The sequence below is a fragment of the Mandrillus leucophaeus genome, unplaced genomic scaffold, assembly GCF_000951045.1.
Source record: "Mandrillus leucophaeus isolate KB7577 unplaced genomic scaffold, Mleu.le_1.0 Scaffold867, whole genome shotgun sequence".
In the NCBI taxonomy this organism is placed as follows: domain Eukaryota; kingdom Metazoa; phylum Chordata; class Mammalia; order Primates; family Cercopithecidae; genus Mandrillus; species Mandrillus leucophaeus.
The window spans coordinates 291-14,498 of record NW_012109441.1 but is presented as its reverse complement, the minus strand read 5'-3'; the positions used below and the strand labels follow the sequence as shown (position 1 = coordinate 14,498).

General features: G+C 45.2%; 3 protein-coding genes across 4 annotated transcripts in view; 1 reads left to right on the top strand and 2 right to left on the bottom strand.

The window, feature by feature from the left end:
- The window catches only part of LOC105531121 (HLA class II histocompatibility antigen, DP alpha 1 chain-like), a 3,709-nt gene extending 3,499 nt beyond the window's left edge, over positions 1-210 (bottom strand). Inside the window, exon 1 of the mRNA XM_011968952.1 lies at positions 198-210. Within this exon, the coding sequence (XP_011824342.1) occupies positions 198-210 (13 nt within the window). The remainder of the gene's footprint in view (positions 1-197) is intronic.
- On the bottom strand, positions 95-11,873 carry LOC105531108 (HLA class II histocompatibility antigen, DP alpha 1 chain). Of its 2 annotated transcripts, none has more exons than XM_011968929.1 (5): positions 11,775-11,873; positions 5,847-6,047; positions 1,812-2,057; positions 1,185-1,466; positions 95-971 (listed from the first exon to the last, which is right to left on the bottom strand). In XM_011968929.1, the coding sequence occupies exons 2-5, from the start codon at positions 5,971-5,973 to the stop codon at positions 817-819; spliced, it is 810 nt and encodes a 269-aa protein (XP_011824319.1). In that variant the 5' UTR covers positions 5,974-6,047; positions 11,775-11,873; the 3' UTR covers positions 95-816. The 2 variants fall into 2 exon arrangements, with proteins under 2 accessions (XP_011824319.1, XP_011824318.1); XM_011968928.1 differs by having other exon boundaries at positions 5,847-6,159; positions 11,775-11,862.
- On the top strand, positions 8,374-12,472 carry LOC105531109 (HLA class II histocompatibility antigen, DP beta 1 chain-like). Its single transcript, XM_011968930.1, has 2 exons — positions 8,374-8,589; positions 11,767-12,472. Exons 1-2 carry the CDS (start codon positions 8,490-8,492, stop codon positions 12,036-12,038), a joined length of 372 nt encoding a protein of 123 aa, XP_011824320.1. The 5' UTR covers positions 8,374-8,489; the 3' UTR covers positions 12,039-12,472.
- Positions 12,473-14,208: the final 1,736 nt, after the last annotated feature.

Here is a 14,208-nt window from a genome sequence, read left to right as displayed (position 1 = left end):
GGGGATAAAAGGGACCAAATAAATCGAGAGAGATTGAGAGCTCGGAGGCACCAATGATGATAGTATAATGAACTGAGAAGTCCTTAACCTTTTGTACCTGATGTCCAGCATGAATAACAATAATAATAATGAATTAGATGTGGTCATCTGCATGGAAGTTCACTACCTAATGCTAAGAGAATTTCCAAAACACATACAAATATAAAACATGGTGAATGTTACGAAAAATAGAAAACTATAAGATCTCCGGAGGGGCATTTTTTGTGTGGCATTGCCATGGAATGAGTCCAAGTAAAGGCAGTAAATAGTACAGGTACCCACCACACTGTGTTGTAATTATGTATAGAAATATAGATCTGCCTCCATTAATAGACAATGGACTCTTGGAGAATTTGAACTTGGTCTTTTCTTTCACAAAATAGGGTGTATAGTATAGTGGATAAACAGTCTTGGATCTAGACTTTCTGGATTGGAAGCTAGCCCTACTACTTCATAGCTGTGGGAACTTGATCAAGGTGCTTCAGGTCTCTGTGTATGTAAAAAGATAGAAGTATCTCTCATGTGAAATGGTGAAAATAATAGTACCTACCTCAAAGACTATTTGTGAGAATAAAGTGAGTTAATAAACATAAACGCTCAGAATAGCGCCTGAGCATATTAACTACTGTTAGTTATCAATGTTGTTGTTGTTATGTGGCTGAATGCTTTTAACCCATTAGAAGATCAATGAACAATTATCGGATTGAATTTTTCCTCCCTTCCTTACATTCTACAAATCCTAGAACCTCCTCTTTACATTCCCACCTTTACAGTACTTCACAGGGGCCCCTGGGCCCGGGGGTCACGGCCAGAACGCAGAGACTTTATGATGAGGACGGTGCCCACGATGATGCCCACTAGGCCCAGCACCAGGCCCAGGGCACAGAGCACAGTCTCCGTTGTCTCAGGGATCTGGATTGGCTCTTGGGCCTCTGGGGGAAGAATGAAGAGATAGGGTCAGGAGGTGCAGTGAGGGTGGTTCTGGTGTGGAATGGGTGTGGGAATTGAAGGTTATGGACAGTTAATTGGACATTAGGACGAGGAAAGGACTGAGACCTGGCCAGTGGGGAAAGCTGGTGCAGAGCACACCAGGTCCTTGGAATAGAGGATGCCAGAAGATTATGGAGAGAAAAGGAGCTGCATACCCCAGTGTTTGAGGAGCGGCTGGTCCAAGCCCCAGTGCTCCACCCTGCAGTCATAGAAGTCCTCGGCCGAAGGCACAAAGGTCAGGTAATGGAACTTGTGGAAGCTATAATCTGTTCTGGGCAGGAAGAGGCTCTCAGCGACACCCTCAGTGACCGGCTCTCCGTTGCACAGCCACGTGACGTTGAGCACTGGTGGGAAGAATTTGTCAATGTGGCAGATGAGGGTGTTGGGCTGGCCCAGCTCCACAGGCTCCTTGGGAAACACGGTCACCTCAGGGGGATCTGGGAGGAGAGAGCACCAGGTTAGGCCCCTCTTCTGGGACGAATCACAAAGGCTCCACCTCTTGTGGGGGAGGAGGGTGGTCCTCTACCTCAGCCTTAGATTTTATGGCAGCTCTGAATCACAGAGAGGGGTATCACAATACTGACCAGCCTCACTCTGCTCAACTTTCTCTCTCCTGAGAAGAGAGGATGCAAGCCCTTGCTGTAGTGGGATCAGCCCATGGCCACTAGGGGAAGAGGATCACACAGCAGGGGGCACTTAGGCTTCCTAGTCTAAGGGTGGCAGAGAGGCCCTCTCATCCCTTCCAGTTGGGCTACAGAGGAAGAGGCAAAGATAGGCAATACCATTGGCGGCCTGAGTGTAGTTGGAACGCTGGATCGTGATATTCAAGTTGTTGTTCAATATAGCAATGTTAGCCAGCCCGCCCTGAGCCTCAAAGGAAAAGGCTCGGCCAAACTCCTCCAGATGCCAGACGGTCTCCTTCTTGTCCAGATCCACATAGAACTGCTCATCTTCATCAAACTCAAACATATACTCCCCTGTTGGTCTATGTGTCTGTACAAACATGGCATAAGTTGATACATGGTCCGCTGCATAAAGAAAGTAGAGAAAAACGTGACAAAATGTCAATTTGAATATGCAAGTGGTGAAAGCTAGAGAATGAATAAAGACTTATGAATATAAAAAGGAAGAAGGTAAGAGGTCAAAGGCAGGACATATGGGGAAGAGAGACCAACACCATTAAGGAAATAATACAGAGCAGTTGAGTAGTTATAAAAAGAAAGGAGCGAAGAACAAAATGAAGTTTATCATTGATAAGTCAAGCTGCTTCCTGGCCTTTGAAAGTCTGGGCATCCTGACCCTACACAATAGCAATAGTAACAATGACAGCTAACATTTGTTGAGCACTTACTTGCGCCAGGCATCCTTCTAAATACTTTACATATTTCACTCGTTGAATTGTCACAATAGCCCTATGAAGCAAATACATAGCATACTATTTTACAGGTAAGGAAATGCAGAGAGGTTATATATTAATAACTGGCCAAGGTCATACAGCTACTGGTGGAACTAGTAGATTTTTTTCTACCCTTAAGGTCTTAATTCTTCTAAGACACAGATGTAAAATTGTTTTTCGAGTCATGGGGTGGGAAAGTGGACATTTTATTTTTCTTATTGCAGAAAGAGAGAAAAAATAGAAAATTGGGAGGACAAAAAATAGAAAATAGAAAAAATAGAAAATTGGGAGGAAATCCTTCAAATTTTAGTGTTCTTGACAGTTTTAAAGTTTCTGTCTTAGTTTATGAACATGAAACTAGAATGTACAACTTTGTTGATAATATTTTTCACTTGGGGCATATAAATTCAGAAGTACAGTACAGTTATTTTGGCATTTGTTCCAAACTTTTTGTTTCCTTTTAAGAAATATTTTAACATTTATTTTATGTTCAGGAAGGGGTACATGTGCAGGTTTGTTGTATAGGTAAAGTCATGACTCGGGGGTTTAGTGTGCAGATTGTTTCCTTACCCAGGTACTAAGCATTCTAAACTTTTCTCACATTTATATTTTGATTTTTGTTTTAGAGGCCAACTAGAAATTATTGCTGAGTTGGAAATACCTGTAGGATTTAATTTATTTTGTTTCTTAATCTGTATTAGTTTGCAAGAAGTAGCAAAGATAAGAGGATAAATGCAATTATCATCATGAAAGAAAACAATGAATGTATATGTGAAAGTCTGGGTTTAGAATGATAAATGCATGAGAGTGAGAAGGTACTACAGGGCTCATTGGCTCTCACCTCCCAACTCACGAATTTCCCTGTGAGTTTGCAGCCCTGACATGTGGGGACCCAGTCTGTGCTTGGCCACTTACAGTGACAGGGAGAATGACTCTGAGTCTCAGAGGAAAAGGCTCAGCCAAACTCCTCCAGACGGTCTCCTTCTTGTCCAGATCCACACAGAACATCTCATCCTCATCAAACTCAAAAATAAACTCCCTTGTTGGTCTATGTCTCTGTACATGTATGTACAATGACTCTCTGTCACTGTAATTGTAAGTGTCTGGAGGATAGGGTCTGTGTCTTATTTTGCACTGAGAATGACTCCCTGTCACTGTAAGTGGCCAAGCAGAGAGTGGTATTTCAAACTAAACAAATTAAATTAAATCCTATAGGTATTTCACAAGGAAACTTAGCTTCCTTCTCAGTTTAAAGGACTCAAAGGACTCATCAGGAAAAAGAGGGTAAACTAAAAAGACACAATGTCCTCTAGCAATTATTGGGAACTCATCTTCCTAATATGTGAATGTTCCTTATAGTTTTAAAAATGCTTTTTAAAAAACACTTTCACAAGTTCTGCAGTCTAAAGATCAACCAGATATTAAACAGATTATTTTAGTTAAAAATGTCATTTCCATTTAGACAAAAATGTGTATTAAAAGACTACTATATGTCAAACACTGTTAGATGCTAAATATTCAAATAAAAATAACACATAGGTCCTGTTCTGCAGACTCGTACAATTCACAGAAGGAAACACAAGTGACAAGGCAATAGCAGGTTCAGAAGGATAAGTGCAGATATGTGGGTATACACAAGATGCGATCAAACAGCACATCAGGGAAGGCTTCCTGGGGAACAGATGGCTTCAATGTAGGCATTCAGAAAACAGGGCAAAAGCCACTTCTCACAGGGAAGACAGCCTGACCGGGAGAAGATACTGAGTTCACTGTGGGGCTGTTGCACTTAGACGATCTGGAAGTCATCTAAGGAGAAATAATACATAGATATTTGTGGATGATGGGTGGTCTCAGGAGAGGAGTTTAGGCCAGAAAACTGACAGTCATTAGAGGCAGGTGCAGGTTAGATGAGATTTTCCAGGAAGAGTGCCAAAAGTCAGAACTGCAGAGATCTCAGGGTTTAATGAGAGAATATGATAATTAAGAGGTGATTTAAAGGATGATAAGGAGGATCCAGGGAAACAGGAGAAAAATAAGAACAGGGTAGTTCATCACAAATAAGTGGATTACAGTGCAAATATTATCAGTAACTCAAGTGAGAGGCACTGAGAAGAACCCACTGGATTTGACCTTCTGCTGAGGTTCCTGATGGCCAAGATGAGAGGGTCCTAAGGGATGTACCGGAGGCAAGTCAGAAGCTTAGCTCCAAGTGTGAGGACACAAAGGAAGTGTCTCTAGGGTAGGATGCAGACTGAAGTCATGGTTGTTTTTTATCAGTTGGTTTTCAGTTATGTTTTTAAGGTAAAGGACATGTTTAAATGTTAAGAGACAAGGAACCACTGGGGGCAGGGAAGCCCTGAAGAGACAGCTGAGCTAATTAGGAATTTCTAGGAAGAATCCTAAAAAGTATTCAAATCTATGAAGAGATGCCCATTGTGGTATTTATTGTAACATAACATTAGAAATAACCCAGGTGACCATGAATAGGACAATAGATATTTCTGGTCTCCACAGCCTCACCTCCTGTTTATTCTACATATCTTAAATAAAACTGTCTGAGGCCAGTGTGCATCTTGTATGTTATGGATTCTAACCTTCACCATCACTAGGTTTTGGGATGACAGCATCATACACAGGCTTGATGTCATTCTCTCTGATGTCAGCTACAGGAAGAAAGAGCATTCACCACAGTCCATCTCTGGCTGAGTCCTTGCAGCTATCCAAAGCCTAGGCCCGCCTTGCAGTCCCAGATCTCTCAGAACCCGAATCACAAGGGCTATCAAGACAATGCAACACTGCTGTCTTGAGAGAGGAAAGCTTGTGACCACCCACAAAGACCCAGGAAGAGCCGTAGGGTCCTAGGAGAGAGGGAGGATACAGAAACACTCTTAGCACTTTCTCTCCTAATGCAGAGCCCATAGGTCGGAGTTCCTGTGAAGCAGCCACAAAAGACAGAGGCTGGGGATCCCAGAGAGATGGGAGGGGTGTGGGGGCCCTGCAGGGCCCTGGTGGAAGATCACTGTGTGCAGGAAACTGAGGAAGGCAGTGTATGACCCTCAGAGCTGGGTCTGGACTTCAAACTTGGCACGTTGATCTGCTGTGTAACCTTGGAAAATGTATTCATCTTTTTGAGCTTCAGTTTTTTCAAAATAATTTCTAAATAAAGGGAATGATTTCTCAATGAAGGGAATAATATCTTCATTGAAGATTCCTGTGAGATATAAATGGGGAAAGAAACTATGCAGGCATCTCATAAATTCTGGCTGTTATTGCTGTTATTATGAGGGCCAGAGGAAACATAGACTATCATGAGGGCCAGACAGATCAATGAGCCCCTAAAATTTCTGATTCCTGAAGCAACAATTGATGTGAACCTCCCCAACACTCACCCCGGCACTCTTGTGTCCTCCTGAGCACTTACCCTTGATGGCCCCAGCTCCTCGGAGACTCAGCAGGAAAGCCAAGGAGAGGGTTCTCAAGACAATAGCTCTGGTCTGGAACATTCTGTCTTCAGGGCACACGTTGTGGGGTCTATAATTGATGTCCATGAGCTCAGGAACAGTGTTAATGAACTGAGGCTGGGTGGAGGCAGATGAGACTCTGAAACTGTGGGCCTCTAGCACTGGAAATGGTCAAAATGGGTGGAGAGGAGTCAGCATGGCTGGGCTTCACCAATCAGAGGAATAACAGAGCTGACATTCTCTGTTGCTGGGTAAAGAGGATGCTGGAAGGTGCTGGGGAAGAGATGAGAGAATTTTAGGTACCAGCGTGGTCAAGAGAGCTCCAGTTCACAGTTCGTTTTCAGAGTTAGAGAAAGAGACGTGGAAAGATAAGTCACACCTTCTTCTGATGGCAAATGTTTCCCATTATGTTCCTTCTCCCAACCCCCACCCGCATCCCAGACAGTCAGATGATCTTTGATGCTTTTTGGTCACTGTATTTTAAATAATGTTTTATGTTACGTTGTCAAGTTTACAAAAATCTTCTGCTGATAATTAAGAATGAATGTGATATCTAATAAAATACATAATTAATCTTTCTTTCAGGTCCACCTCCCTAAGAGATCTCCTTTTTATTTAATCATTTCTGCAGAGGCGTTATAATTTCTATTTAGAGGTTTTAATTAACTTGAATGAAGCTGATCTTTAAGTATTTATCTATTCCTGGTTACCTTTGTTAGTGAAATTTCTAGATAATTTTTATTAATAGATTTCTTAGTATTTAGTCAAAAAGTATACTTAGTGTATTTAGTCAAAAAGTATTCTTATACTTAGTCAAAAAGTATTTGACTTTTCCTGGTATTTACACAGTGTAATAACATTTTTATCTTTAAATTAGTAGTCATGTTATTTCATTTTCATGTAAGAATACCCAGGACAGCATTACCTATGGTAACAATGTGCACCCATATTTTGATCCTGTTTTTAAGAAGGGTTTCTCTAATGCTTTTCTGTTACAGGTAATGTTCATTTTTTTATTTTATATTCTCTTTACTGTATTTAAGAAATTACTTTTCTAGTCTCATTTTAAATATTTCAATTTTGAGCTATTTCTTTGATACTCAGAGAAGATCACAAAACATTTACTATTTAATGTAATGATGAAGTACATATATTACATTAATATTTTTTCTTATTTATGGTAGCCTTACCTTGTATAAATAATAATTACTAACAGATTAGTACATGAGAGATGCTGTTATTAGTGCTTTTCACGCATTACCTCATTTAAACCTCACATTAAACCTGAGGGAGGTATTATTAATGTCTACTGTAAAAGTAAATTACCTGAGACATCGAGGAATTAAGTATTTGTCTAATTATCTGCGGCAGGTAAATGACAAGGAGAAGAGTCCCACCCAGGCAGTTACTAAAAAAAACTGAGCTTTTCTCCACAATCCTCTCCTGGCCCCTCAATCCTACTGGACATCTTCTACTACAAATTATTTTCTTCTTTTGCATTTTACATGCCAGCCTTCTATTTACATTTTAATATCAATTTAAATAATTGATGCCAATTTGATTCTTTTTTGAAATTAGAATTGGTGGTCCAACAGGATCACATTTACAAGTGTCTAAAGTAAGAAGTAATGTTCTTTGGAAGTTTGTAAAAATATTCACTATAAACAAAATAGAATCAGATGCTTTGAAGGAGGTGGGGTCTTTGATGATTCTTTTTTCACTTTCTTCCTTATTTACTAGTCAATTTATATTCTCTATGGGCTTTATTTTTCCAAAGCAATTTTAGACCTATCAATCTCATTTGATCTTAAGAACTTTGCTATAAGGCAGGTTCTATCATCTCCATATTGAAGACAAGGAATCGAAGTCCAAAAGAGGCGGTGTCCTTAAAGCTGCATACTTACATGGTAGGGTGAGTGGTGTGTTCATGCTCCCGGTGTAAGGTCCCTAGACTGAGCCCTGCTAACCCTGATGAGAGTCCTGTGGAAGAACCTGGTGTCTCCTGCACATCGCAGGACTCACAGACCTCTGAGAGAAAGTAAATATGAACGGGTGCTAATCTTTAACACACCCTTGGACAAAGACAAGACAGACAGACTCCAGGCCTCATTTGAGTTCTGGGATGGATACTCTAATCCCTCTAAACCATGCCACTGACTGACCTTTTACACACTGAGATAGCATTTCTTCCACACCAGGCCATGTCCTGTGTGAGGTGTGGCAGAATTGGGGAAATGATAATCCCCGTAGATGGCCAGCAGAATATTTGAGATCAGCGTCAGAGCAAAGAAAACACATCATCTCCCCCAATCTCATGACTTACTTGACTGCTTAAAATGGGTGTCACCATCCTCCATCTGTCATCTTAACTGCATCACAGGTTTTATATTTTCAGACCTTTCACACTAACCGTCTGCCCGGTGAGTGATGACTCATACAAAGCTCAGTGCCCATTGGTTCTTTTCTCAGACTCTGTCCAATCCCAGGGTCACAGAAGACTACTTGGGTTCACGGTCTCTAATATTTCAGACAGGAGCTCCCTTTAGTGAGTCCTTCTTTTCCTGACTGCAGTTCTTTTCATTTTGCCATCCTTTTCCAGCTCCATGATGGTTCTGCAGGTTTCTGCAGCCCCCAGGACAGTGGGTCTGATGGCGTTACTGATGGTGCTGCTCACATCTGTGGTCCAGGGCCGGGCCACTCCAGGTAAGAGAAGAGCTGCCATTCCTGGAGGGTCTGGCTCAGGGAACAATTCCTTGGGGACTTTCTCTTTAAGGGATCAAATTCTGAGACAGGCTGCAGGGGCTCCCGCCCTAAGGCAGTGTCCTCCCTTCCCAGCTAGAGAAGAGGTTCATCCGGTATAGAATAGCTTGCTACCCTACAGGCCTATTCTCTCTCCAAGGACACGGGTACAGCAAACAGAGAGAGGTGCCCAGTGGTCAGTATGCTTGTCTTTGGGAAAATGGGGCCAAGAGATCCAGGATAAACTTGATGAACAATGTTTACAGAGAGAGGGGTTGGCAAGTACAGGCTCCCGGGTGTGCTCACATCTGCATCCAGCCTGGAGGGGACTCAGGCAGAGAGCCTTAAGCTGGAGAGTCCAGGCTCTGAGGATCACTGAGGATTCAGTGCTCATGAAGAATGCCTCTCATTTCCCAGGGTGTAGCAGGAGCCCATGCCCCTTGGACAATGAAGGCAAGATGGGAGGGCAGGTTGGGGACAGGTTCTAGCCCCTGAAGTCATTCTCATTAAAGGTACTTCTCCCAGCCTCCCCAGAATTTGGTGAGAGTACTAGAGTGGGTTGAGACTTGTAGGAAGAATGAGATGAGGTTGTGTGGGTGCGTGACAGGGATTGAGTGCAGGTTATCAGACAGCCGAGAAAGCAGTAACCAAGTGAAAAATCTCTTCTTCCTGCCGCCTCCCTGTGGCTGGTGTAATATTATGGCATCTATGATCCATTGTTTTTCTCTCAGGATAGTCTCAGGATATTTCTAGTTCAAATTTACACCAACACTCTGAGAGGAAGGACTGCAAAGTAGATATCTTAGTTTTCCACTGACTTTCACCTTTTCTGCTTACACTCTTCCTCCTAGACCCCTCCACACCTAGGACACACCTAGAAGGTACTGACATCATGTCACTTCCTCATCTTTCAGGGTAGCAAGGTTGGAATCTCCTGAATACAGCCCCTCAAACCCTAAAACCTCTTATCTATTACCTTGGGTTCATTGTCCGGGAAGGGGAGGAGAACTTGAACTTGTAGGCACAGAGGGGTGCTGAGAACTAACCAACAGGATGGCTTAGCCCTGGGAACTGCAGAGGGGTGAGGCTGGGGAGAAAGGAGGCTGGAGCAGCGCAGGTGACACTGAACAGTGTCCAGCAGAAGGTGAGGGGATGCAGCACCCCCATTCCATAGGCAGAGCTGTTACGTGGGATGAGCGACAGTGTTGGGAGCCACCAAGGAAACCCAGAGGTTGGGGAGCAGAGAGCAGAAGGGGGCATGTGATGCTGGCAGTGAACAGGAGGAGGGGCAAAGGCTGGGTTGAGGTTGGTGGGGGAATGAGATGAGGCAGTGGAGCCATGTGACAGGGACTGAGGGTGTGTTACCGGAGCTCCCTGTGTAGAATGAATGTTCAATCAAAACCTGCTGGAGGGAGAGCTGGAGCCATAGGGAGTGGGTAGAGAGGGCAGGGCCGATTTCACAATGCCCTGCATGCTCCTACAACTCCACACACATCTTGCCTTAGCAATGACACTGGAGACTAAAGGTGGACTCTATGGTGCCCCTGAGCCCAGCCCCACTCCATCTCCACTGTCCTCTGTGACTAGCTATGCAGCTTTTGTGAGGGTTGATGTTAATAAACTGAAGAAGTTAATTTGTGGAGCATGAAACAGATGAGCAGAACAATCACAGTACCTTAATTTCCCCAATGTGCCCAAGAACAGAGCAGGCCTGAAGAGACTCAAACAGAAACAAACATGTGCCACATCACTAATACTTCTGTGTAGACACACACCTGCCAGACACTGCTCACTGGCCTCCCTAGGAACAACAGCATGTGGGAAAGGCTGCCAAAGTTCTTTATGTAAAAATTACATCAATGCTGTCTTCCTTGGCACTGCCTATGGAGCTGGCAGCCATCTCTTCCTCCGCATCGTGGCCTCCCTCAGACTCCTCATGCAGCCCAAGATCCTCAAAAAGAGGACCAACAAGTTAATGCAGCACCACTCAGACTGAAATCTCAAAATTAAGTGTAACTGGCGGAAACCCAGAGGTCTTGACAACAGGGTTCTTAGAAGGTTCAAGGGTCAGATCTTGATGCCCAGATCTTGCTTATGGGAGCAACAACAACAAAAAACACATGCTGCCCAGTGGCTTCCAGAAGTTTCTGGTCCACAACATCAAGGAGCTGAAAGTGCTGCTGATGTGCAACAAATCTTACTGTGTTGAGATGGCTCACAGTTTCCTCCAAGAACTGCAAAGCCATTGTGGAAAGAGTCACCCAGCTGGCCGTCAGTCATCAACTGCAATGCCAGGGTGCACAGCAAAGAAAATGAGAGAAAGTTCACGTCCACGTTTTGTGTTTAAATAAAACCATAAAAACTGTCCAAAAAAATTAGATCAATTCCTCTAAACCCAAAGGACTCCACCCCAACAGGTCCCTGGTTGTTGTGGTGATTTTCATTGTTTAAAATATTTTCCACATCTTTTGACACCAAGTCTTTCTGCAGCCATGTTTGAAAATTAACTTTCAGGCTACAGAGTCTTTCTTATACTAAAGTTGAAGAAAGTTTTAAGAAATATATTTCTACATTTCCTAAATGCAAAACAACAGGAGCAGGTTGAGGAATTCTCAAGAAACTGGTAGAGAAGAGAGAGCGCCTAGCTGTGGAAAAGAGAAAGAAGGAAGGGAGGGTTTCCTGGAGGAGGTGGCATTTGAACCAGGACTAATATCAGGATGGAAATGTCAGGCAGGGAGTTGAGTAGGGGGAGCAGCTCCGCCCTCCACGTCCCCAGCTCCTCCGGCCCCTGTTTTTTCTCCCAGCGACCCCACGTGAAAAGTCTCCCCCTCCTCCTCCAGCTGCCAGCAGAAGGGACTGCCTTCCCCTCAGTGTTCGCCCCTCCCTAGTGATCACTCAGTCCCCCTGAGCAGTGAATCTCATTCTTTTCAGTAAATTCTCTCTCTGCATGGTGAGAAAACAGGCCTGGAGAGGCTCAGCTACCTGCCTAGGACCACAGAACTCGGTACTAGGAAAACTCCTATTTTAAAATCCAGCCCTGCGTAGGAAGATTTGGGAAGAATCGTTAAAATTGAGAGAAGGGGGGAAAAAGGGGATTAGGTGAGAGTGGCGCCCCCGCTGATGTCCGCCCCCTTCCCGCAGAGAATTACCTGTTCCAGGGACGGCAGGAATGCTACGCGATTAACGGGACACAGCGCTTCCTGGAGAGATACATCTACAACCGGGAGGAGCTCCTGCGCTTCGACAGCGACGTGGGGGAGTACCGGGCGGTGACGGAGCTGGGGCGGCCTGAGGCGGAATACTGGAACAGCCAGAAGGACATCCTGGAGGAGAAGCGGGCAGTGGTGGACACGATGTGCAGACACAACTACGAGCTGGACGAGGCCGTGACCCTGCAGCGCCGAGGTGAGTGAGGGCTTTGGGCCGGGGGTCCCAGGGCAGCCACGGGGGCCCATGCCCAGGGCCCAGAAGCAGCCGGGCCGGCCTAAGGGACCTTAGTGCCAGATGGAAAGGGGACTTTGGGCTGGGGATTCATGGGGGAGCCCATCTGGAGCATGTCAGGGGAGGGAGCGTGCGGACCTGGACTGGGCTGATCATGGAGTGAGGAGGATGGGAGCAGAGAGACCCCCTGGACTTCATCAGGCCTGGCAGCTGACTGCATGTGGGATGAGAGGAAAGGAGGCCACAGGAGAGCGTGCAGGGGTGTGGTGTGGAGATGGAGGTGGAGACGGCACAGCAGGCCATACAGAGAAGAAACCTGCAGGGAGACCCCTGGGTTTCAGATGCTTGAGTGGCCAGATGGATGGTCTGAGGGGAAGGTAAACAGAAGGGTCTGCAGCCAGGGAGGAGACTGGGCTACATGAGACCACCCAGGGAGAGGGACCCCGGGGGAAGAGCAAAGGGCTGGATCCTGGGAACTGGACAGTTGTGATTTGGCCAAGACAGAAAAGTCTGTGAAAGAGACCAAACAAAACAAAACAAAACAAAAACAAAGAGAAAACCAAGTGCAGTGTGAGGAGAGGCCCTCAGAGAAGAGTCCTGGAGGCTGAGGGGAGGGGACCTCAGCAGTGTAGTGGACAGCGGTGCCAGTGACTTGGAAAGGTCAGAAAACAGAAGATGGAAAGTGGGTTTGGAAACCAGGGACACCTGGGGAGAGCAGGTTGACTGCAGCGGTGGGAGCTGGAATGCGAAGGGGTGGATGAGGCTGAGCATAGCACATCCTCCTCAGGGCTGAGATGGATTTTATTTGTCTTGGGCTCCCCATGGCTGGCACAGGGCAGTGTCTGAGCTCATTCATTATTTCCTTCAGGAAGTCTGGGTGTAAAGGGATGGAGAGAGGTGAGATGTGTGCAGTAAGAGGATTTCTTAAGGATGAGACAGGAGGGCCTTGGAGCTTTGGCTTCCTCCTGTGAACTTGTGGAGTGGGGAGCCTAGTGCACCAACCTGAGGCACCTGAGAGAGCAGCATCAGGGTGTGGGGTTGAGCCCTGGGACCTTTTCCTAGAGACAGGAAGAAAAGAAGGGAGGAGGAGGAGGAAGCTGGGGAGATCACATCTTTGATTTCCTTGTTCCTGGAAAGTGAAAGGAAGTGCACCTGCTAGGAGTGAGAAGGTGGACATACTGGGTGGGGATGAGGTGAGTGACATGAGCTTAGGAAAGTTGCTGAGGTAATAGTTGAGAGAGGTGCCCAAAGAAAACTAATGCAATTGGCGAAAACTGTTACTAAGACTTTGTAGAGGCACAAATCAGCTACGTGGCAGCATTTTCTTTCACAGTAATCAACTGCCAGATTGCAGACAGCCCTGATGCCAGCCTAAGGAGTGTGGGTTTCTCCTCTAGACCTGCAGGTCCCCAACCTCACTTCTCAGAAGACTCTCCTGGAGATCCTCTGTGATGCACAGATCCCCAGACTCACTGCCCCGAGACTCAGATTTCCTGGGTGGTGAGGTCTGGAGATCTGTTTGTAATCAGCTCCCTAGAGGTTCCCATGTAGCCAGATAAGTATTGTCAGAACACTGAAGATTTTTGAAAATTGAAAAAGAGAAGGTTGGAGCTGTGTCTTCAGAACACAATTAAGGATGCTGGGTAGAGGAGGGATGAGAGGCAGGGAGATGAGGTAGGAAACTGCTATTATTTGTCAGGGAAATTGCAATGAAGGCATGAATTAGAACAGGGAAAACACAGAGGCAGGGGAGAGGTCGGAAGGGGGAGGAAAGGGAGTAGTGACAATTCCAATGTGGATGCCCACCCAAATCTAGAGGTAATTGAGCAAATGTTTTCTGGGCATTAGAGAAGGCAACTGTAACAAACAGGAATCATTGCCTTGGTGAAATGTATTTGAACTGGGTCAGAAATGAGGCCATTGGGTATCAAGCCTTAGCTCCAGCACCCCCTGGAGGTTGCTGATGTGCTCCAGGCTGACCAGCTCCCGTCAAAGAATATTGAGCAAGATGCGTCTCATGGAATGTTCTAGGACCTTAAAACAGACACTCAAGTATTCCCCCTGATTTCATGGTTCCCACGAGTTCTATGGGGAAGAAATTGTACATAATTCACAACTGAGATTTAGACATGGGTTGAATAG